General features: G+C 32.8%; 4 protein-coding genes across 7 annotated transcripts; 1 reads left to right on the top strand and 3 right to left on the bottom strand.

Moving 5' to 3' along the window:
* Positions 1069–2993, bottom strand: LOC109331464 (protein LURP-one-related 17-like). Its single transcript, XM_019565988.1, has 2 exons — positions 2609–2993; positions 1069–1654 (listed from the first exon to the last, which is right to left on the bottom strand). The coding sequence occupies exons 1-2, from the start codon at positions 2900–2902 to the stop codon at positions 1253–1255; spliced, it is 696 nt and encodes a 231-aa protein (XP_019421533.1). The 5' UTR covers positions 2903–2993; the 3' UTR covers positions 1069–1252.
* Positions 9013–10031, top strand: LOC109330996 (late embryogenesis abundant protein At1g64065). The gene has a single exon (XM_019565273.1). It carries the CDS (start codon positions 9098–9100, stop codon positions 9749–9751), a length of 654 nt encoding a protein of 217 aa, XP_019420818.1. The 5' UTR covers positions 9013–9097; the 3' UTR covers positions 9752–10031.
* LOC109331466 lies at positions 10300–16166 on the bottom strand. Of its 3 annotated transcripts, none has more exons than XM_019565990.1 (16): positions 15748–16166; positions 15383–15504; positions 15186–15274; positions 15052–15090; positions 14832–14925; positions 14430–14478; positions 14232–14332; positions 13938–14002; positions 13254–13750; positions 13093–13183; positions 12883–12984; positions 12161–12726; positions 11757–11895; positions 11563–11631; positions 11336–11485; positions 10300–11051 (listed from the first exon to the last, which is right to left on the bottom strand). In XM_019565990.1, exons 1-16 carry the CDS (start codon positions 15978–15980, stop codon positions 10938–10940), a joined length of 2520 nt encoding a protein of 839 aa, XP_019421535.1. In that variant the 5' UTR covers positions 15981–16166; the 3' UTR covers positions 10300–10937. The 3 variants fall into 3 exon arrangements, with proteins under 3 accessions (XP_019421535.1, XP_019421534.1, XP_019421536.1); XM_019565989.1 differs by having other exon boundaries at positions 10302–11051; positions 12161–12729; XM_019565991.1 differs by having other exon boundaries at positions 10302–11051; positions 12161–12729; positions 14430–14472; positions 15748–16165.
* LOC109331469 (calcium-dependent protein kinase 1-like) lies at positions 17258–23356 on the bottom strand. 2 transcript variants are annotated; one of them, XM_019565996.1, is made up of 9 exons: positions 23264–23356; positions 22512–23230; positions 21433–21576; positions 19753–19905; positions 18884–18996; positions 18511–18678; positions 17748–17875; positions 17557–17656; positions 17258–17449 (listed from the first exon to the last, which is right to left on the bottom strand). In XM_019565996.1, exons 2-9 carry the CDS (start codon positions 23206–23208, stop codon positions 17360–17362), a joined length of 1593 nt encoding a protein of 530 aa, XP_019421541.1. In that variant the 5' UTR covers positions 23209–23230; positions 23264–23356; the 3' UTR covers positions 17258–17359. The 2 variants fall into 2 exon arrangements, with proteins under 2 accessions (XP_019421541.1, XP_019421543.1); XM_019565998.1 differs by lacking the exon at positions 23264–23356 and having other exon boundaries at positions 22512–23232.

The following is a 23426-nucleotide window of genomic DNA, read 5'->3' as shown; positions in this document are numbered from 1 at the left end:
TGAAATGATTTATCTCTTCATACGAGGATATACTTTATTCTCAAGAATAAAACATGAAAGATAATTTCTCTACACCCACTAAGTTAATTAGTTACGACTAATCTCATTATTTATTTCTTTAAATCCAATGAATCATAGAAGTACAGTTGGATTCACCTAAATAAATTGATAAGATTGAGTCTAGTGTAACTTAAGTTTGTTGTAAAAGAATCTCTCTTTTTTTTTGGTGTCACTTGCTTGGAAAATTTGATAACCACATGTTAATATCTAGTAGCAATATATGGAGAAATACATACATGTTTGAAATTCAGTTATATATTATTATTAATATGGAAAATTAAATTATCATGGTGTAGTTTTAGCAAGTTAATTAAGACTCCTTTGATTGTAGTGATGTCTATATTTTATTGATTTAGTAGGTTGCCTACATTTACAATCCTGAGATGACTTTATTGAACTAGATTTACCTAGATGTGACATGCAAATTTTTGAAGCAAATTACCTAGATCATTTATTTACCATAGGAACATCTTATTTCTAGCTGCTAGGTTATTGGTCAAAGAGTGCTTTGTATACTGTAGTCTGTATATACCCCACTGAGGCTACAATGATATTGTTGCAACAGTTCATGTTCGAGGGCAACTACTATTCAAATATTGTAATACAAATAATTTTACTTACATTTTTTACTGACTCATGCCTGCATTAGCATAGCAGTACTGAGCTGAGTTAAATAATTTTGAGTGTTTGGTTACTCAGCTGATTGAAGCATAGGGGCATTGATGAATTTCATTCTAAATGAATTTGAAGAAACGAATTGAATTGCTATCAGTGTTATCAATTCCAAACATATAATTTAGGAGATTAAAGTTGGTTTTATTGAAGAACAAGTCAGTAGAGTAAATGGATGAAGAATTGAAGATTATCTCCTTCTTGGGGAGATTTATTAAACTTGACTCAATAGATGGAATGAATCTTGATCCTAAAAATGAATTTCCGTTTAATCACCAATGTGTATATTATTATATAATATATTACTTCATCCCATGATACCCAATATGTTGAGTGTTGACCATAGATAAAGAAGTTTATATACAGCTTATTTCAACATCTACATTGTATACTTTTACATGCATACTTATCACCTTTTTCCCTCTTACCATTCAAGTTGAAAAAACCACCCCTCCTATGATTTATGTTATCACCTCAAAATTGTTCCAAAAAAAACAGAGTATATGGGTAACAAAAAATGTTATGAAAACATTTGATCTAGAAGTAAAACGAGTGCCATTGCAAAAGCAGGATCAAAGCCAGGTTGCACAACTAACTGAAAAATATCCATCCCAAATGAGACATGTTTAGTATTGGCTTCTTTCTTCTTAATTTCAGCCACAACCCTTTTGTACTTATCCAACACCTTACATGTCCTATGTGCATAGGAACCCTCTATTGTAAATGCAACACATTGTTTATCTGAACGGTACACGTAGGCTTGAATGTTGTTAGGATTGCCTGGTAGAATGTTCATATGCTTCTTCACACAGCAAATTGGACTCTCAATTTCTGATGATTTACATGAGTTACTCCTTTTCTTTCTACGCTGCTTTCCCACTTCCCCTTCATATACAAACCAGTTATCTACTAATCCAAGTTTCTGCATATGTGCCAACCACAAACTATTAATATTACTATATTTTTGCATATCTTTTTCATACTTTCATACATACACATATAGTTTTAAAAAACAATGAGACACTTTCCCTCTGTTACGTTTTAGTTAATATTGTTAACATGTGATTAGTCATTACAAAATACATTATGGACCAAAGTACCACACAATTAGAATCTTGACACTAAATTATTACTTCAATTGTTTTAGGGAACAAAAAATATTCACATGACCTTTTTTTCAAGGGGACTTTATGCTTTATTGTATAATGTTCATTTTTTTCCATTAATAAGGTGATAATATATTGGTGTAAGACTCTATCTAAATTCCCAGGATGACCAAAAGGTCAAAGTTCAATTCCCGTGAGCTATACTTGTCGGGAGGGTCAACCACATATCCTGATATAGATTAATTCTTTACTATAAGGTGAGAATACCCTTAGTAGTAACAAAAAAAAATATAATAGTTTTTCATGAAGAGTCATGTATGCAAAAATCAATTGAGATCCAATTAATTTGAGTCCTTTAAAAGATTTGAATTCAAAACCTTACTTAACTGTATACAAACTCCTATGCCACTTGGATCAAGCACCCCAAAAAAAGAAGGTAATTTCGATAATTTCTACATCTTGAAATAATTAGATTCGAATCATCGATTAGAAAAGACGCCTAGTGTGTACCTAAACAAGGGTTGAACATCTCTGATTAAGATCATTGTAGTAACTTAATTAATCCACAACAGAATTTATTCTAAATTCACATAGATTATACACTAAACTTAGAAGATTCTTATCCCGAAAAAACCCATACAGGAAGGGAGAGCAATGAGAAGAACGTGTAAGCGAAATAAAGGTTCAGAAATTGAACAATTTTGGTGTTACTCATATTTTAGATAGCTACATAAATATATAAAAAAGAAAAGAATGAGTGAAGATTATACCCTGCGGCGATGGATAGTGATGAGAGAATTTCCAGAAGCATCCATAAGAGTAAGTTGGTCCTTATCAGCACCAATATAATTATCTACTCTATACACCAGATTTCCATAAGAATCGATTACAGTGAATCCCTTACAACTCATCAAAAGCGATTTTTTCCAAACTGTTAGAGATATGCTCGATGAGTTCCCTTCGCTCCTTATTCTTGGATACTTGCTTAGTTTTTCTTCTACTTCATGTTCACGTTCTTCGTGCACTGCTCTTGATAGAGTTTTCAACCTTGAAAACATCTTCATCTCTCTCTCTCTCTAGTTAATCTTATTATAAACACAAGACAACGTACACTATCTTACTTTGTTGTTGCGTTGTTGGATTCTCAGTTTATAAGGGAGGGATAGGACTTATTTATACATTTGTTGGAACTGGAATACTCTATACCCAAAATTTCATGTTTTCATATTCTAAATTAATCATATTGCATATAGATAATATAAAAATATTGTTTTTTTTTTTATAAATGGGTGTCAATTTTCAATTGACTCCAAATATGATGAGAGATAAAAATGGGATAATGGATTCCCATTTATATTTGTAAAATAGTGGTCTTTCCTCATCATCAATTCTAATGTGTTATTCAATTAAATAAAATAATAAAACTATGTTATATGTTATAATTTGATCGGATAAAACTAGATAAAATTTCTTGAGATAAGTAATCTCGTGATTATAATAAGTAAGGTAGAAGGGTGAAAATAAATAAAGAAAATGTTTGAATTGGTTTATATTTCTGTTGCTACCTACTCGGTGGACATTCAATATGGCCTTTTGACATTGACATGCATCTACACAATAGTATATTGATGAGTGGTGAGAAATAACACCTTTATGCATAATGTCTTAACATTTCAACAGTAAGAGTTAAATTAATATTCTGATTGGAAGGAAGTGGTATATATTAACTCCATATGAGTGGAGAAAGTGGTGGATGCTATATTTGTTATATTTTATTTATATTTTTTTGGGTAGGAGGATTTTAAGCTTGTTTGTAGGAAGATGTAAGATTTTTCACAAAGAAAAAAGGAAAGTACTTTGCCAAAGAGTAGACCACTAGAAGCTCAAATATTTTATCTAATGGAAGGTAATCTAATTTCTAAAAGAAAAGAGAAATAAAAAAAGTTATATGAGAAATGATAAAAAAAACTAAGACATCAGTGTTTTATCAACGATAGAATATTAATGTCATTCGATCCCTACAGTTTATTCAACTACTTAGATAAATAATACGTTTTTTGTTAGCCTAATTCATCCTAAAAAATTAACTTGTTTATATTCTAATATGATATGCATTTAATTTAATATTAATGAGAGTATTTAAGGAATCAAGTAATATAAAGTTTGTATGAAAACACAACTTTTTAAATCTTGAATATGTTGTAAAAAAAATTTCAAATACAATTTTTATGTTTGATCTCTTAACCAATATTTTTAACATTTTTTAAAATAATAATGAGAAGAGCATACTTATTATCTCTTCTTCATTTTTCAACATGAAAATTTTAGAAGTTGATATAGAGTTTGAGTTGTTAAAGTAGTAATATTTACTTTACTTGTGAATACTTCCCATTTCCAGAGGAAGATCGGGGTATCAGGGAGAAGATTTGGGTGAACATTAATTAATTTTACGCTAAGTGTATTTAATATATTTATATTATTTTAGTTCTTGGCTTTTTGCTAGACGAGAAGGATTATATAGAAGATATAATTCGATAGAGTCATAGAGTAGAGTATTTGATTTGACGGGTGGTGCTGAAGAAAGATGACACGTTGCCTATTTCTATAAAAAATATCTTAATTATTACATTCCATAAATCAAATACTCTACACCTAAAATTTATACACATCTATATCAAATCAATATGATTTTTATCGCATAATAATAAATAACATATCTCATTTAATTTTTCAATTGTTATATTAACACATTTAGATATTTGACAAAATTTTATCAAGTTAGTATAAGGATAAAAAATCTTTGAGTATAAAGGATTTAGGTTCAAGTGGGTGATTATTGAGAAAGAAACAGAAATTATAACACAAAAGTACTCCAATTTAAAAAATTGCTGTTTTTGGAACACAATCTTTCTAAACTAATTTGTATATTGCACATATAAACAAAAGGGATGATGATAACGTAGAAAAGGCCTTAGCTTCCAGCATGAGGTGTAGGACTCACTAGGACCACTTGTCAAAGTTGCATGTGAATGATGTGATATATATGCTGCAAATATACATTCAAAGCATCATATGAGATTATTGCTTTCAACTAGGACAAGTGTTGGGAGAAATTTAGCTATATAAATTATTAAAATTATATTGAAAATGAGAATAACAACAATAGAATGAAACATATGTCAAGGTTCCTTGAGAATATGTATAACAATATCTAAACACACTTCTAATTATACATATAAATATTGCTTTGAACTAATTAGTTTTTTCGTACAAAGGTACTTCTTGTTATTAATATTGGCCAACATGAATATTACTATATTTCTTGTTGTTATTAGTAATAATAAGAAAGTTTTGGTTATAGGTAAGATTTGATTTAAAGGTGAAATCTAAGGATTGAGATCACAATGTCCTAAATGTTTTCCCATTTCATGTCCCAAAATAATTAAAATGCAACTTTTTATTTTTTTTATTTTTAAAAATTTCTTTTACTCACGTGACAAAATGTGATAGACTTAAGATAAAGAATGAGACACAGTTGAGAATATGTGATCCTTCTCGGAAATGTAGTGTACTATGTCTGCATCATCAACATGTGCAGTGTTGACCTGCCCCCATTTATTCTTCAAACACGCTTTCTATTTTTGTGGCCATAATTAATTTAAGAAACTAAGATGTAGCTTTCCAACCGACCCGTGCAGCATTTGGGTTCGTATGCATTAACCATATTTTTCTAATGCTTACTCCCACTTGCCACTTTTATTCCTAACCTAGTGGCCCTTTCTTCACTGTAAAGAATTGAAATATGTATATGTAACTCCAATTTTACCAAATGAATTTAGCTGAATGTAACAAGACCTTATATTATATCACTTTTTATGGTTGAGTTTATGTTGTATATATAGAATAGGTTTTGATAAAAGAAGGGTAGTGTTAGATTGTTTGCATATAACATTCTTGATATACCCCTATTATAATTTTTGTTAAGAACTCTGATTGTGTAATTAATTTAAGTATTCAATGATTAATGATAAAAGAAGGTGGAGAATATAGCACATAATCCTGACACAACTTATATCACATCGAATGTGATCAAATATGTATCAACCAAAGACATGCATATATTCAACAAATCAGCACCCATGTGTTCTGAATCATATAATTCAGTGAAACTCGCATTAGGAACAAACAAGCATAAAAATTGGTTCTTTTCGCTTTTAAAATGAGCACTTTGCATCTATATAAAAATGACCGAGAACAGTAATCGCTAGCTGGTAAGATTAGACTGAATTGTGGACAAAAAACATTCCACATGATCAAAGGGTTAGAATAACTTATATTTTTTTATATTACAACTAATCAGTTTCAAAATTTGTGGCTGCTCCTCCCAATAACAATTAAAAATGATGCATTTTTTGTTTTGGAAAGCTATGAAATTATGATTTACCGTGTAGGGACACGCGGCAATCTTTCTACATGCAAGGATAGTAATAATATAGGTGTAAGTGGGTCATGCTAAGATATCAGTAATTGCTATTTTTGGAAAAGATTCTACTAAATATCTTATAGTACGTACGTGGCAAGGGTCAACCACGTGTGTTCTAAGAGAAGCGTGATTGAACAGGAAGAATAATAATGAACATGCCTAGACTTATAGTTTACAACTGGATCTACATACAATGACAATGAAAAATGTACCAACACTTACTCTAACCCAAATCTTAAAATCCAAATTGCTCACTATATTCTTAGGATGACTAGAAGGTTAAGTGTTCGATTTTTGTAAGCAAGACTTGTTGAGAGGGATCATAAACTCCAAATGAGATTAATTCCTTAATTAATGAGATACTATTGATAATACCAAAAAACTAATATCTATATTCAACTCTGACAATAAAAAATAATAATATTAAACTGAACTTTATGATGGATATTTCTAAATGGGATACTACAAGTGGTGATGTTGCAAATGAGAAAAGTTTTGAATTTATATGGTGTAACTTTTTATTGCTAACCACCCATTAATTTTCCAAGAAGAGTTCTTTTGTTTTACAACCTTTTAAATAAATGATAGGTAATTTTGACATTTTAAATTAGAAAGTGAAAGGAACCCTCTCATTAATAAATCTTCACCTTGACTTGAACTTTCTTTGGGCCTAGAATTTCCTATGTTGGCTTCACCAAAATTACGAACACCAATGTTGAATTTGTATGAATATCCTTCGTACTACATACTACACTATATAACATAAGCTCAAAAAATAAATCACATCAAAATGATGGATGCTCCCATTCCCCTTTTTTGTTAACTTTACTCCTCTTGTTATGAAAGTTGTATTTCCACAACCTATATTATACTATGGAAGTGTGTACTTACATAGTTCAACAATAACAATATAGTAGTAAAATTAGAAAGAGAAAAAAATGTATGCAATGAGTTTTATACACTGTCATTGCATCATCTACCATTGATACTTAATAATTGTTGACTTTTCAAAAAAAATAATCTAAATGAATAATATATGATGAGGTCCATTTACATAAATTTTTATGCTATCAGTATATAGATTTTACACTCAATACTATCAATATATACATAGAGGCCTTAGCATGGAATGCTTGGTCTATTTTAGGTCGACAAGATATAAGGCAAGAAAAAGGGAATCCTAGTTCATGTTTCATTTTATTGGGCCCATTTTATATACTAACATCGTTTTGGGCTTATATGATCGACATGCCTCCTCTTGTTTTTAGAACTAATTTAAATTATATATATTAAATCCATATTAATTTGGAAAAGAATTTCATATGATTATTTTTTAGACAAATTGTTATTCTTGTGTTTACATTTAAGGATAACAATTAAATATATATGAGGAACTAATATTGTTATAGCATTTTGATTCTTCTTCTGGTTTTTGATGTACTCTCTTTTCAAATACCGAAGAGGACCCAGACTTATTAATTTGATAAAAAAAAGCATAATATTTTTACGTTTTGTAATGTTACCATACTTTTTACTTAAATTAAAACTGCCATGATAATTGGTTAAGGGCAATACTAACTAACCATGTTGAGAAAATTTTGCTTTATAATAATTAGTAAATAGGCATTAAGATAGAGGTTAACCATGTAACCGAAAGCATGAGCCATATCCAACTAGACAAAATATTCGAACTTTCATACACAAGAAAAAAGACTCATAAAAATATAGGTGGATCTTTTGCTTTATGTGTCACCAAAATATATAAAGGCTTTGTCACTATAATTTATTTGGGTTGTTCATGTTCTATTACTTAACAACGAATCTATTGATTGTAAAGGGGATAATGAAAAGATATTGTGAATGCCTAATTACTTATGTAAGAAGTTATTAGAGTGCATGTGTACCATTTAAACCATCAACTAAAATATTCAACACATCCCTAATCTGCCACAAGTGTTGTCCACCTAAAGTTTATGAATGGTTGAAAATAGATAAATAACAAGGTAATAGGAAAAAGTCGGCATAGTCGTGGACGTTCTCTCGTAGAACAGTCGAGACAAAATAACTATCATCTAATTAGTGTCGATAGAGTGAAATACATTATGGGCATTGACTTTTATCATTGAATGAAAAGTAAGCTCTACTTGATATTTAAATTATCAAACTCTCATGCCAAATAGTTTAAGTGTATATTAGTTTCCTCTGTTGTGATATAAAAGAAATATTTATTGAAATGAGAAAGCCATGGCTAGGGATGCTAAAGTGACTTTTGGAATGCCCAATGAAAAACATGCTTTTCTGGACTTTACCACTCAGGTCCTGTTAATCTCAAATCACAATGGTGGAACCAATTTTTCGTTTTTAAATAGATCTTATTGATAATTTTATATTTGTTTACACATTCCAACAACTTAAACAACTCAACTCAAAATCAATTCAATAGTGCAATTCTATTTTCGTTATTAAATCGACCACACATTTATATTTCACATTAATATTGATTTTTTCTCTCTTTTAACAATTTTTTTTTTCATTTTTTAATGTTGTCTCAACTATAAGAACATTGTCTATTTTGTTCACCGTTGTGAATAAGCACAAGATTTTTTCAAGAGTGTGAGTGTTCTAAGGATGAAAATGCAATATATGTATATGTGCCTCCCATTATTCTCTAACCAAAATTAAAATTAAACACACCCATTTCCAAAATATAAAGGCATATAACTCTGCCAACTTCCAAGTCCTGGTTTTATAGTTGCCCTTTGATTCCTCCAAAAAAATGGCACCAATATTGCCAAAGTCCTTGTCAACACCATCACCTATACACACATATTCAACAACAGAAGCAATCATATACAATTCATACTCCCAAATACACAAAGAATCACAAAAACGAAGTAGCAAATGTTTGGTTTACATTTTGGCTAGCTTTGTCACCTTTTTAGCCATTTGGGTAGTTTTTTCATCTATAGTGTTGCATGTGAAAGATCCCAACTTAGAATTAAGATCAGCAAGGGTGTTACACATTAGCTATAACACTTCACCATCACTTTCTTTTAATATTACAATGGTTGCAACTATGAAAATCATGAACCCAAACTTTGGTTACTTCATTTATGGGAATGGTTCAGTGAGTGTGGTGCATGGGGCTACAAATATTGGTGGTTGGGAAATAAGTGGTGCTAAAATGGAAGCAAGAGAAAGTAAAGAATTCAGTGTTATGGTGAACATGAGGTATAGTAAGATATTATTGGTAAGTGAGAATAATATTACTAATGAGATTCATTCTGGGATGTTGAAACTCAGAAGCTATGCAAAATTGAGTGGTACTATCTATCTGCTTAAGATTGTGAAGAAAATGAAGACCATAGAGATGAATTGTGTTATGAATCTTAACTTGACATCTCAGTCATTTCATTATATTCAATGCTAGTGCATTTAATGTCTATAGTGAATTGTGCTCATTCAACTTTCTGAAAACTAACCTTTTGATCATTTTATTTGTATATTATTAGTTGTGTCTCTAATCTCTATTCACACTCTAGTTCATGTTTATTCACACACTTCTGATATTTTGGGCTTACACAATAGTTATTGATTCACCTTAGTTCATATCCAGAAAGAGTGGGAAAAAATAGAGTGCTATTTCCCTCAGATTGGTTTCTTAACAATGGAAGGATTTGTGCAACTTCTATCACCAAAATATTTTCATAACATATTTTAGGGTATGTTTTGGTTAGCCTATTCTGGCTTAAAAACTCAGATAATTTATCATGTGCAAATAGTGTGCAAATTTTTGTATGTTAATTGCAGAACTAATGGAGATAAACCAGTGTTGAGTTAATGGTGAAGGGTTTGTATAATTTGTATGAGTTTGACATCGTGTTACCAACATAAAAATAAATACGGAGATGCTTTTAAGCTACCCCTTCAAGTGTGTGATATTCGGTTGATATCTTCGGGTTGAACGCGATGTACATTGAAAATATGGTGACAGTCTGTTCAAAGTTCAACTCCAAAACTGGGATTTATGTTAGCACATGATTTATGAAAGTAGTACCAAGGATCAAATATTGGAAGTATAACAAAAAACCAATTAGCATTTAGTTTTTTTTACTTATAGTGAAATATTGAATTGATAGCTTAAGCTGTAACATTGAATCACACACCTTTTATATATTATACAACATAGCAGCAAATTTACTCATCATCTGACAATGCCAGTGAACAATATCTCTTTCTTCTTATACAACAAACTGTGAACACACCATTCTATAGGTATAACATAAGCTACACTATTAACTAAAACTATGTTCAAACCAATCTTAGCTAATACTTCTGCTCGAGTACGAAGCAACACGATACTCTGGGAAATTATACACAAGGGAAGCTTCTGATGATGTCTTCTTGGTACGAAATGTTTCCATCATTCTTCATTTCTTAGAATGAGAGACTTAAATCTGATTATGAGTTGATTTTTTTGGGAGAGGGGAAAAGAAAGAACTCCGAACAATGAAAGAAACTTGTGAGAGGTTCCTATAGTAACCAACTCGCAAACAACTCCTTACAAGTCCGGCTAAAAGGGAGCAGCTACGAATGAATTCTTCTCCCAGTAATTCTCATAGGAAGTAAGATAACTGCTCTTGCTTCCTAGAACCCCCTTCCCCATACAACTCATTCCACTGCTTCAATTCATTCATTCCAGCCCCTTCAGCTGCATAGCTTGCAGCAACCTGCGTTCCAAGGTTGTCAAATCAAGCAATGCATAATATATATATACACACACATTAAATACAAAACAGACGATTAGAGTACTATTTATCCGACCATGTTCGGAAATATTCTGATCAGCCATAACATATCAAAACTATATAACATTAGAGGAAATATTATTATGACATTTCCCAACATAATTGGAGATAAGGTATCCTAAGACAGACCTAGACCTCCCACTGCCACAATAACTAATCTTCACCTATGAACTTGTTTATTGTGGCAGTGGTTAGAGCAGCCATACCTGTTTCTTTGCTTCTTTGAAATCCTGCATATTCAAAGGCCTAAGGTTAATTTCTCTTTCTTGTTTAATTTCCTCTACTGTATTCAGATCTCCTTGTACAACATCTTGGACATTGTTGTTTTGTTTTTCAGCATCTTTCTGCTTTTTCTTCTGCCATAAAAAGATAAAAAGTCAACAGAACAATCATATAATCAGGACTATAATGGACCTTTAAAAATGCAAATTACCTTATCCTTTAGTAACTCTTGTTGAATCAACTCTCTAACAGGTCTATAAGCAGCAGTTGTACAGAAGTTCTGCATTTAAAAAAAAAGTTGGTGAAAAAGTGTTTAGGCATCACCAGAAATTCAAAATAACAAAACAAAAGTAACACAATAGTTAGATACACTCATAGTGCATAGAATCAGAAAATAGCAGAAACCTTAAGATCACTTCCAGTATATCCTTCTGTCATAGTTGCGAGTTCCTTAAAATTAAGCCCCTCGTCCACCTTATCTTTTGACAAAAGAGTCCTCAAAATCTTTTCTCTGTTCTCCACAGATGGTAGCCCCACCATAATTCTGTGCATCAAAGGTAAGCATTATACAAAAGTACAAATGATCAAGCCATTACACTCAATTTTCACTTTTTTAGGATATTCAAACTGTGTCCCTTATGAGAAAACATCTATTGTCTCATGAAATGCACCACGACAATCAAAAGATAAGTCAGATGTTGTTATACAGGGTTTTCGCATAGCAAATGTCTCGATTTAAATTTAAAATGTAGGGAAAGTAGAGACATCCTAGAAAGAAGAGGGAGCGAGTCAAGAAAAAGTAGAGGTACCTCCTTTCAAACCGCCTTATAATCGCTTCATCCAGGTCAAAGGGCCTATTGGTTGCAGCAAGAACAAGGATACGCTCCCCTTTGTTTGTCATAAGCCCGTCCCAATGGGACATAAATTCATTCTTAATTTTGCGCATGGCTTCATGCTCTCCGACTCTGGACCGTTGCCCAAGCATGCTATCAACCTCATCTACAAATATAATGGTTGGGGAGACCTTGGCTGCAAGTGTAAATAAAGCACGAACATTCTTCTCATCCTCACCAAACCATTTAGAAGTGATGGTAGACATGGATACATTTATGAAACTTGCTCCAGCCTCGTTTGCAATGGCCTTTGCCAGCATTGTCTTCCCTGTGCCAGGAGGCCCAAATAGCAATATTCCTCTACAAGGACTTAAAAGGCCTCCAGCAAAAAGGTCTGGCCTCCGCAGAGGAAGCATTACCAGTTCTTGAAGGGATTCCTTGGTGTCATCTAAAGCACCAATATCGGAGAATGTTACACCAATCTCATTTGCGGGTATTACCTCAGGCCTTATTCGCTTCTCAAACTCATTATCCGGAGGAACTTCCTGCAAGTGAACATTGGACAGTGAATGCTTTAAATTGAATAACTTTACAGAGTGGATAAAACAAAAGCATAAGGTTGCCGTGGTTGAATAAGCTATGTTTGCAATATTATTATAAATAAATAGTTTTGATTAAAAACAAAGGAAGAGGCTTACAGTTTTTCCCTCAGAAGTTGATATTTCAGGTTCAGCCTTTGTCGCAGGAGCAGGATTTTCAGCCTTTGCTTCAGGTTTCACAACAGCTCCATCCTCTCTTTGCTTTACGCAGAATGATTAAAAAAGAGAAAGAAAAAGAACACAGATCAAATTAGTACATGGAACATATTATTCTCAACTTAATGCACAAACATGACAAGAAGCGCAAACCTCGGGTGCTACAGCTCGCTGAGCTTCTAATTTTAATGTATCTCTTCCATTGATTTTTCCCTCCTGGAATATATCCAATGCATGGGACAAACTGTTTCACAAACAATAAAGTAAGCACATCAAATTTAGATGATTCATGTAATTACAGTTGCTAGTCTCACCTATTGCATGAAATAACAAGTTTTCCATTTCTGTATTGAGGATCTTTGTTATTCATTAAATGATTGGAAATCGCCGAGACAACAATCTCTTGTATATAGTTACTGAGAACCATTGTGTCTGCCACGCAGATGCGATCCAGGTCATCACAATAAAGATCATTGGCTGAAAGCACTTCCATGATATGGTTCCTGTTATCCTGAACTTGTATCATCTTCATATCCTCTTCGAACTGAGATTTCCAGCTGACAAGCTGGGATTCATCTTCTGGAGGCTTGATTTCTATGTTGTAAGGGAAGAGGGAACTAAGACTCTCATCCACCTCTTTGTAGTCATCACCAGACTCCTGAACTCGTGAACCAAGAATCAGAATCGGTCCGGATATTTGCTTCAACATTTTCTGGAAAAGGTTATATGTCCTTTGTGATCTATTTAACAGCTTATCAACATCCCTCAAATATAGCACAATGGGATAGGTTTTTGACACAAAAACCAGAACCTGAAAGCGAATTTTACACTCATCATCATGCTAAAAAAGGAGAGTAAAAAGTAATTCCAACTTATCAAAGTCAAGGTCTTTGTAGAGGATGTGATGTAAAAGCCTTGTTTAATTCTGAAACTGAAAGATATGCTAATGTGCTGATTCTGAAATATCTATATAACCAAAAGTCCAAAAGTAACATTACCTTGTAAAGAGTTTGTATAAGTAGCCTTTCATCAAATGACCAAATGGCTGTGCGCTTCATAGGAGCTGAAGAGAGATTGAAGGATACAAGAAATCAGAAGGGATTACAGAGAACAATGAACAAATGAGAGTGACGCGGTTTAACCTTATGAGTATGACTTAATTTTTCATAATTATTAGAAAGCATCACTTTGATTTATGTGCAAATAAACTAAATAACATGGATCTAGTTTTGAAGTGTCTTCAAGTAAAACTGATAATAATAATTGATGTTTAAATAGTGTATTGAAGCAACCTGAATTTGTATGACTGCTTTGTGAAGCAAGGCTACTCATATTTGCAGATGCAGACACATTCCGACGAAGCTTAGAAGGATTACAAGATCCTTCACCTTCCCTAGAACCAAAAGGACAAATATTCAGCAATAGTACACATAAATTAGCTAGGAAATTATATTTCTTCACATAGTTAATAAATAAATATCTATTCTTACATTGATCGGAGTTCCACTCCACTGCTTTGCCTATGCATTTTTCCTGCAACTAAATTTTTTGTGTCAGTACTTAAAATATAAAAAAGAGAACAACTCTTCGTCCGAGATACGAATTCAATGAGCAGGTTTAACAATATGTGCATCATATAGAATGGCAATGTCCCCAAAAGGGAGAGTGGTTAAAGCTACTCCAATCTGCATATTCTATATAGAGCCTAAAAACTTCTGAAGTATGTCTTAATCAAGTAGATATTATCATTGTTATTACTGCTCTCATGAAAATTAAACAGTTACTCTTTAAACCAAAACAAGGCCGAAAAGCCGTTAATTACAGATTAAGAAAGCAATTTGTTAACCATGAATTTCTTTACCATGGGTCAGAAAATGTTCATCAATCTGTACCTTTAGTGTCCTCCCTGTTAGGAAAGATTGAAAATGATCCAAACAGGTCAGATAACCGCTCCATAGTTGACTCTGAAGTAGACCTTTTGAAACACTAACAAAAAAGGAAAAGGAATATGGGAAAACCCAAATGTTAAAGTCAAGAAAGAATGGCATGTTCATCTATGATGATTATAATTTAAAGTTAGAAGCAATAAACGATAAACTAGGAAAAGCTTACAGATTCTTTGTTACCAGAAGAACCGTATTTATTCTGAATCTGCGACGACGAAATACCAACAATTATGCATGTACATAATTAACAGTAGCAACTAGCAAGTATGAAATGACACCAATACTTATGATCACACTCACCTTCAATGAAAAGTCAGTTAAATCTAATAGAAGCAACTTGGCCTCAAAATAGTGAGCTAAAGCCTTTGCAAGCACCTGTTGGTAAAGTTCTTCAAGATGATAAAGAGGGGGAAATTTTAATTAGCATGAAGGCAAAAAGAAAGAGTATCAATAATATAAATCATCCATCAGAAAAAAGAAGGGAGATTTGAACAAACCTGCAGGCCCTGAGAGCAGAATAGTTCGGCTCGCCGGAGCAAGATTGCGCGTATATTTAGAAACTTCAGCATGCTTTAAATGGACATAACCAGCACTTGTCAGCAACACCCGTGTCTGCTCACTGTCATCAAATATAGGATGGAGTAGCAGCATCAGATATTTGGTTAAACTAGCTTCATTGAATTAAACTCTTGTCTTTCAAAAACTGTCTGTAACATGTTTCATTAAAGAAATTGTACAACACATACAACATTTAATTTACACCATTAAAGATTATGTTACATAAATCAAGACAATGTTTGCGGTAACATAGTAAAACATATAAATAGTGGACGATGCAATGACAGTGTAAAAAAAAGTAAACCTGAGATAATAAGGGAAATGATCAAAAGTGAGATTGGTATGTCTACCATCAACAACTAAACGTAGCATTTCTTGTTCTATATTCTGAGGAGTAATGTTAATATTATTATTATTGTTATTGTTGTTATTGTTGTTGTTTCCTCCCCATTTTGAAACGCTTTGTCCAGAGGCTAATCCAATACCCAATCCTACTCCTACACTTAATGCTGATAAGAATATGTTTTTGTTTTCCATTCCTCTTCTTTTTGTTTCTTTGTTTGTTTGAGAGAAAGAGATTGTGATGAAGGAAGAAAGGGTCTATAAGGCTATAACAATAGAAAAGTTGAATGGATAAGCAAATTCTTTGGTGGGTATATGAAAGATGGAGATTAATGCTTTCTGCCTCATTCACTTCCCGCTTTTTCTGCTTCGGTTAAACGGTTAAACGGTTTTCCTTTTTCATAAGAGATATATTTAAATTATCACACCCGTCAAAATCAAATATACTCATAAAATTATGTGATTATTGTATTTGTTTATGTGCCACTGATATTTATTATAGTACAGTACTTTGAGATAATCATAGGAAGTTGTGCCTTGCAGACTAGGATCACTTGTTTTGTCTTGAATGATGTCTCATTTTATATCTCAAGCCAATTAAAATATGATTTTTTATTATTTTTTGTTTTTAAAGTTTTTATCTTACTTATGTGTCAAAATGTGAACAAGTTATGATAGAGAATGAGACATACTTAGAGAGAATAATCCTTCTATGATACTTAACCCTAGCAAGTGGCAAACAGTTATATGAAGCAGGCTAGTTGCTGAATTAGATGATGATGGTTGATTCATTCATTCATGCACTCTCCTCCACTTGCCAAATTGCCCAGCCCCTCCTTAATTTAGGTATGTCTCAAATTAATAAAAATATGTTAATTAAAAAGTTAAATATTTATTATTATTTTTTGTTTTTGTTTAAATATAATTAGTTCGAAATATGGTGTGGGATAGAAAAAACAAATTTTTATTCCTCAATTTGATGTCCTCTATCTACTAAGTGCTATGTTCCTCCTAACTGATTCATAAAGTATGGTTAGTTTTTGTAATGTTGTCTCTCAATGCACTAACAAAGTTGGTCTTTAATGAAATGGAGGTTGTATGGGCACAAGGAACAATTGTTGAACATATAACACAACAACTATTCGTGCTTTGTAAAGGGTGCCTTTACTATAACCCTAATCTTGGTCTGTTTCACCATTATTAATTATTAATTTACTATAACCCTAATTATTAATTTACTATAACCCTAATTATTAATTTTACAACCATTATTCTAAGTTGTTAGCACCATCACCACCAACACTATGAATTCTAAACCTTCACTTTTTACATAACCCAAACATTATTAAGGAAATATGAAATAACCAAGTGTCATACAATAATACACAAAATACAACATGTAAAATATTTTTACCTTTTTATTGACCATAGAATCACATTTTTGCCATTAAAAATGTGAGTAAAAACAATCACTTGCCGGATCCTTATTCCAAAAACAATGGTCCAATAAGGAAAGCAGTACATTCCATATCACTTAGACGTTCAGAGCCTAAGTCTTCAATTTATGCTCAACTTCAATATGTGCGTACCCTGTTCTTGGTTACCAATTCCGGGTTGCCTTTCCTCATCATCGCTACGAACTCGGCATAGTTGATCCTTCCATCCTGCAACAAGTTTTGGAAAATTAAACAAAAACATTCAAGCATGTAGGATTTCACACTAGGAAAACCAACAATGAGATTAAGAAAAAATGAATTAGAAAGCAATGTACATTGTTTGTGTCAACTTCAGCAATGATCTCATTCATTGTTTTCTTATCACCCATGTTATACTTCTTAAGGGCAGATTCTAAGTCTTCCATTGTGATGTACCTGTGACAAAAATGGGAAGCCAACATGTAAGGCCACGATTCTGGTAAACTAAAAACTACGAATACGAAAAAAGAGAGGAGATATAGATTACCCGCAACCATCCCGGTCAAAATATTCGAAGGCTTTATATAGGTGGTCCTCTCTTTCCACTCTATTCATGTGCATGGTAGCTGTTATAAATTCAATATAATCAATGACTCCATTTCCATCTACATCAGCCTGTGAACCAGGTAATTGTGTTATAATAGTAGAAGAAAAAAACATTCTTGAAATCAAATATCAAAATAAGTGATAAATTGGTAATCACAGTATTAAAAAGATTTACACTACTATTTTATCGCGTTTTTGCATGTATATAATCATACTAAATCGCTGAAAATTAAAAGTACCCTATAAATGCATCATATTCATGCACCAACCATCAACTTCATTACAAGCACATATCGTCTTTTGGATGCAGATAATCATCAATAAGGCAATATGAAATTCCAGATAATGAATTTATCAAATATACATAGTTCACTATGGGAAACAAAATGAAAGGAAATAAAACTATGCAATAAGATCCGCAAACTGCAGAAGGTAAATTACTCAAAAATTTCATAGTAATATTAACCAAGAATCAAACATAGTTTTTGGTCCTAGAAATACAAGTTTGAAATTGTAACAGAGCAATAGAAGGTATAAATATGTCAGATGATGTTCCAAAGTTTTACTGTGTAAAGTTAAAAATAGGATGAAGTGTTATTTACCCATCAAACAGTGTCATCAGTTATCACTCAATGGAGACTAAATCATCTGAAATCATCACCAAAATAGGGTATAGCCAAAAAAGAAAACGAAAGAAATCTTACCGCTTTCATGAACTGCCTTATTTCAGACTCAGAAATCTTAGTACTCAGTTTCAGGAGACCAGCTTTCAGCTCTTCAAAAGTGACCGTTCCACTATTATCTGTGTCCAAGGATTTGAACATTTCCTTCAAGCCAATTATTTCCTCTTCGGAAAGATTTTCAGCAATAAACTGTAACAAAACACAAGAATTTTCATATATAATACTTTGATCCAGTTCAATAAATTCCTTTTTCCTATTTATTTGGGTTTTTTGATTAATTATTTTTAATCCTGTAGGCTTTCAATATAATGACAATTCTATATAGTTTACTTAAACTCTTAAAGCTTGACTAAGATAACCATGACCACTACAACAAAAATGATCATAAAACTACCTTCAGAGCTACTTTCTTTAGCTTGTTCATCGCCGTAAATTGTTTCATTCTGGATAAAACAGCAATATCAAGAGGCTCATCAGATGCTCCATCTTCTCTCATCCAAGGATGATCTGGAGTACATAACAAATATAGTATCATAATATCATTATTATGTTTCTTGAGCTACTCAATTAAGCAAGAAGTTCAAAATTTTCCATCAATATGTATACAAATTAAAAAAATAGGGACCAGCAATGGGAGACAGTGTGGTAGTCACTGCAAAAGAAAAACATTAATCACAGAACGAACTCGTGCATACCGCTCTTCAGATGAAAACACAAATGCATTAAGTTAAAAGTTATGTTATAAAGGGATTGTTGCAAGAGACAAAAGCAAGAGTGTATTATACAAAAAGCAGAGAGAAAATCTGAAGTTGATAGATAAGCAGAAACAATGCTAGAGTTCAGGAAATAGATGCATATCTTCAATGACACCTACAATAAGTAGAGATTTCAGACATCCCAACCTACTTTTACTTCTTTTTATGGGAGAGGGATTAAAGTGTGTAAAGATGTTTTAAAACTAAATTCCATTCTCCAGCCTATCCTATCAAATGAGGTGTGGTACTCTATATCCTTAACAATGTCATGGACCAATCAATGGAGTAGTGACAGCTTCTTTCAAAATTAACATTCGATATCTTGCCGATTACACGGCCTCACTGCCACATTGCCATCAAAGTTCAGATTTCTCAAAGATGTGGTTAGACATTTATGCCAAAAAGAATGTATGGCTGGTCCTTAGAGTCGACATGATTATAATAAAATCAAAACTGCTTTCGACATAACAAGAAATTAAATTATGTTTACAAGAAGAGCTAAACTTACTTAGGACATCAACTGCTGAAAGCCGTTCTTCAGGGTTACTTCGTAACATCTTCTTGACCAAATCTTTCGCATTAGTTGATATGGAAGGCCAAGGTTCTGATTCAAGATCAATATGTCCACAGAGAACAGCATTGAAGATACCCCTTTCATTTTCTTCACATAAAGGATCAAAAGAAAATGTGAGAAACACTGGAAATGTATAAGTAGTCTCTTATAAAGGTAAGGTATGAGGTATCTAGTAACAGAGAAGAAAAGAAAACATGAATCTTAAAACCAATGAGCTAGAAGATGTGAACTAAATTAAAGATTGAAAATCACACAGAAAGCTCAACCAGTAAACACATTTACATCCATTAAGATTTAAGATCCTAAATTTCATGTGACTATAAGATAAGTTGGGGGTGATTAGGTATGTCTAAGATCTAATGTATCATGATAATGAGAGACATTCATTGTTTAATTATATAGTTAATATGATATGATCCTTGACTAAAATGAGACAGTTGTTATCATGATAGATAGAGATCATGATAATAAGAAGCAAGTCTTTCACATTTTAATCTATAATGTTCTTGATGGTAGGATTTTAAGGATAGAACATCAAAGGTTCAATTAGATCAATATATATGTAATAGTTGCTTTTAGATAAGAATAATATATCTCACTTATTAAACTATATAAATAAATGACATAAATGTAGATATGACTATTTAATTGACTCAACTGAAGTTGTTTATTGTACTTTGACTGTGGACACACGATGCCTTAGGGTTCTAATTGAACCGGATATTAGGTATAACTAAATATTAGTAGAATTAACGATTGACCCAAAGAGGAATCCAACAACTCTAGGTAAGGAGATTGAGCTCTATGATTATTTATAAAAACAAAATTAAGACATTGGCCACAACAAACAATCGCATGAATAAATAAATTAGTTCTTAGGTCATTCACTAGTCAAATATAACCAACTTTGTATATAATGTGTGATTACTCATCAGTGTTTGACAGTTATACCATACACTAAAGGTAAACTGGCTGGAATGATGTGGTAATTTACTAAAGTTTGACAATTATATCATATTATAAAATTAAACAGTTTGAAAGGATGGAAGGAAATATTATATTACTCTTCAAAAGGGTTTTGAAAGTAAAAGATAGTACTGCATGCTACCGGGACATTAAGGAATTTAACTAGATGCCAACTTTGATTACTAAATTGGGTTGAATAGTTTAATCAACAGGATCATGGTCATACTGTTTTTACATGTCCTAAAAGATAAGAATAGATTTTAAAATATGCTGAGAATAAAAGCTATTGGTGTTGTAGCATCTGAGGTTGGCTGCTTTTTCCAAACTTGTAGGACTACTTACATGCTTATACAAGTATCACAAATTCCCAACACATGGAAATATTGATGCAACAGTTCTCTTCTCCTGTTCTATATCCTTCCACTACCTTATTAGTTCATTGCTAATTCTGTTATTTAAAGGGTTGATAGGTCAAGGTGAAGATACACATAGAGTGTCCTTAAAATGGGATATTTGTTTTAATATCAAGAACTCTCTATCAGAGTTCCAGGTATTTAGATATGATTCCTCTTTATGCATTGCAAACTCCAATTGAACTATCAAGATATGCATCAGAGATGAATGATAAAAGTTAGAGAAGGGGTTTACCTGCCCAGAAGGGAGGGAAACCAGAGAGGAGAATGTACAGGATAACACCAGCACTCCAAATATCAGCTTCAGGTCCATAACTTCTCATAAGCACCTCAGGAGCAACATAATAAGCACTTCCCACTAAATCTGTAAATACATCTCCTGTTCTCAAAATACAACAACCATTACTATAGTGTTAATGTTTTTTTTGGGTACATAATGGGTAAGATATAATACACGAGACTTCCACTTAGTGAGCTCTATGAAGAGTAGATGTATGTGTCCATATCATCACAAGTAAAGAGGCTGTTTCTAGGCTTTTAACACATGACCCCTATGTCACAAGGCAAACAACCTTATCGTTACATCAAACTTCACCTTCTCCTAGTATTAGTGTGTACTCAAAAAATCGAATAAGAGAGTGACAACTTAAATAAGAACTCATCCAATAGCCTTTTTTTGGAAATAAGCTTTGATAAGCTCGAATGACAAACTTATCAAAATATGCTAAAACGTGCTCGAAAACTGGATTTGCAAGACATTTTCAAAAGCTTATCTTAGTAAAATGATCTTCAAGACTCTTTTTTAGTTTATTGCAATTAGCTTATCAGAGAAACTTAAAAAATAAGCTCATTTTTTAACCAATTTCATAAAAAAAACGTTTTAAATAAGATCTTAGTTGAGATATTTTGCTAAAAGCCCCTTCCTTTTCTCAACTAATGCAATAATTGCCTAACATGGTTAGATTGTTTGGGATTTATTGTACAGCAATTTGGTCACATTTTAAAACTATTAAGCACTTATTTGGTGACAAAGATATTTCAATTAGGGAATCTGTCTTTCAAGTACAGTATTAAGGGATGGGTATCACACCTGTCCTCAACGATGTCTCATTCTCTGTCCAAGTCAATTACATATAGACATGTAAATAAAAGAAAATTTAAAAAAAACAAAGAGTAATAAAAAATCACATTCTGATTGGCTTGGGACAAGAAGTGACAGGCCATTTCAGACAGGTGATGTTTGTCTCATCGGGGTTTACATTTCAAATGGAATAAGTCAACAAATGGAATAAGTGAAGAAACAAGAAACCCAACCTGGTTTGAAAAAAACGGAGAGACCAAAATCAGTTAATTTAAGTGGTGAACTCTCATCATTACTAAGGAACAAAAAATTCTCAGGCTTCAGATCCCGATGCATAACCCCCATACTATGACAATCATGCACCACCGTCATAATCTGGCGGCACAAATCCGCCGCCGCACGTTCCGAATAATATCCCTTTTTAATAATCCTTCCAAAGAGTTCGCCACCAGCGCAGAGCTCCATTATCAGTTTAACAGAATACCGATCCTCGTAAGCAGCCTTGAGCTCGACAACGTTGCGGTGGCCGGTGAGGTGGTGCATGATCTGAACCTCGCGGCGAATATCTTCAATGTCATCAGCGTGGATGAGTTTGCGCGTGGCGATTGACTTACACGCGAATTGTTCTTTGGTCAATTTGTGGGTGACTAAATGAGTCACCCCAAATTGACCTTGGCCGAGTTGTCGGCCGAAGGTGTAAGTGGAACGCGCATCTTCCATGGGCTTGCCGAAGACGCGGCCCATGAAATATGTGACGTAGGATGGTAAGGGTTTGGGAAAAGGAGGGAGGACTGAGTCGTCATTGTGATTAGGATCAGAAATAGGATCACGATTAGTATCGAGATTGGAATCAGGATTTAGATTAGGATTAGGACCGGGTGAGAGAGGTTCAGAGTTGAGTTGGTTGCTGGAGCTGTACTTGTGACCCATCAATTATTACAGAATGAGAGGAATAAGAGGGTGTCTAGTTGTCGGAGAAACAAAGGTGGTAATGTTGACTATATCTGAATTCTGAAACTGACACCTTTTGTTGTTGGTGGACTGTGTTGTAATCATTTGGTTATTATATTATAAAAAATGGACATACATGTCTAAAATGGCAATTTTTTGTGATTCTATGTCAAACGTTAAAGTTCAATATTTGAAAG

Source organism: Lupinus angustifolius, chromosome LG17 (genome assembly GCF_001865875.1).
Source record: "Lupinus angustifolius cultivar Tanjil chromosome LG17, LupAngTanjil_v1.0, whole genome shotgun sequence".
Classification (NCBI taxonomy): domain Eukaryota; kingdom Viridiplantae; phylum Streptophyta; class Magnoliopsida; order Fabales; family Fabaceae; genus Lupinus; species Lupinus angustifolius.
This window is presented reverse-complemented; position numbering and strand designations above follow the sequence as displayed.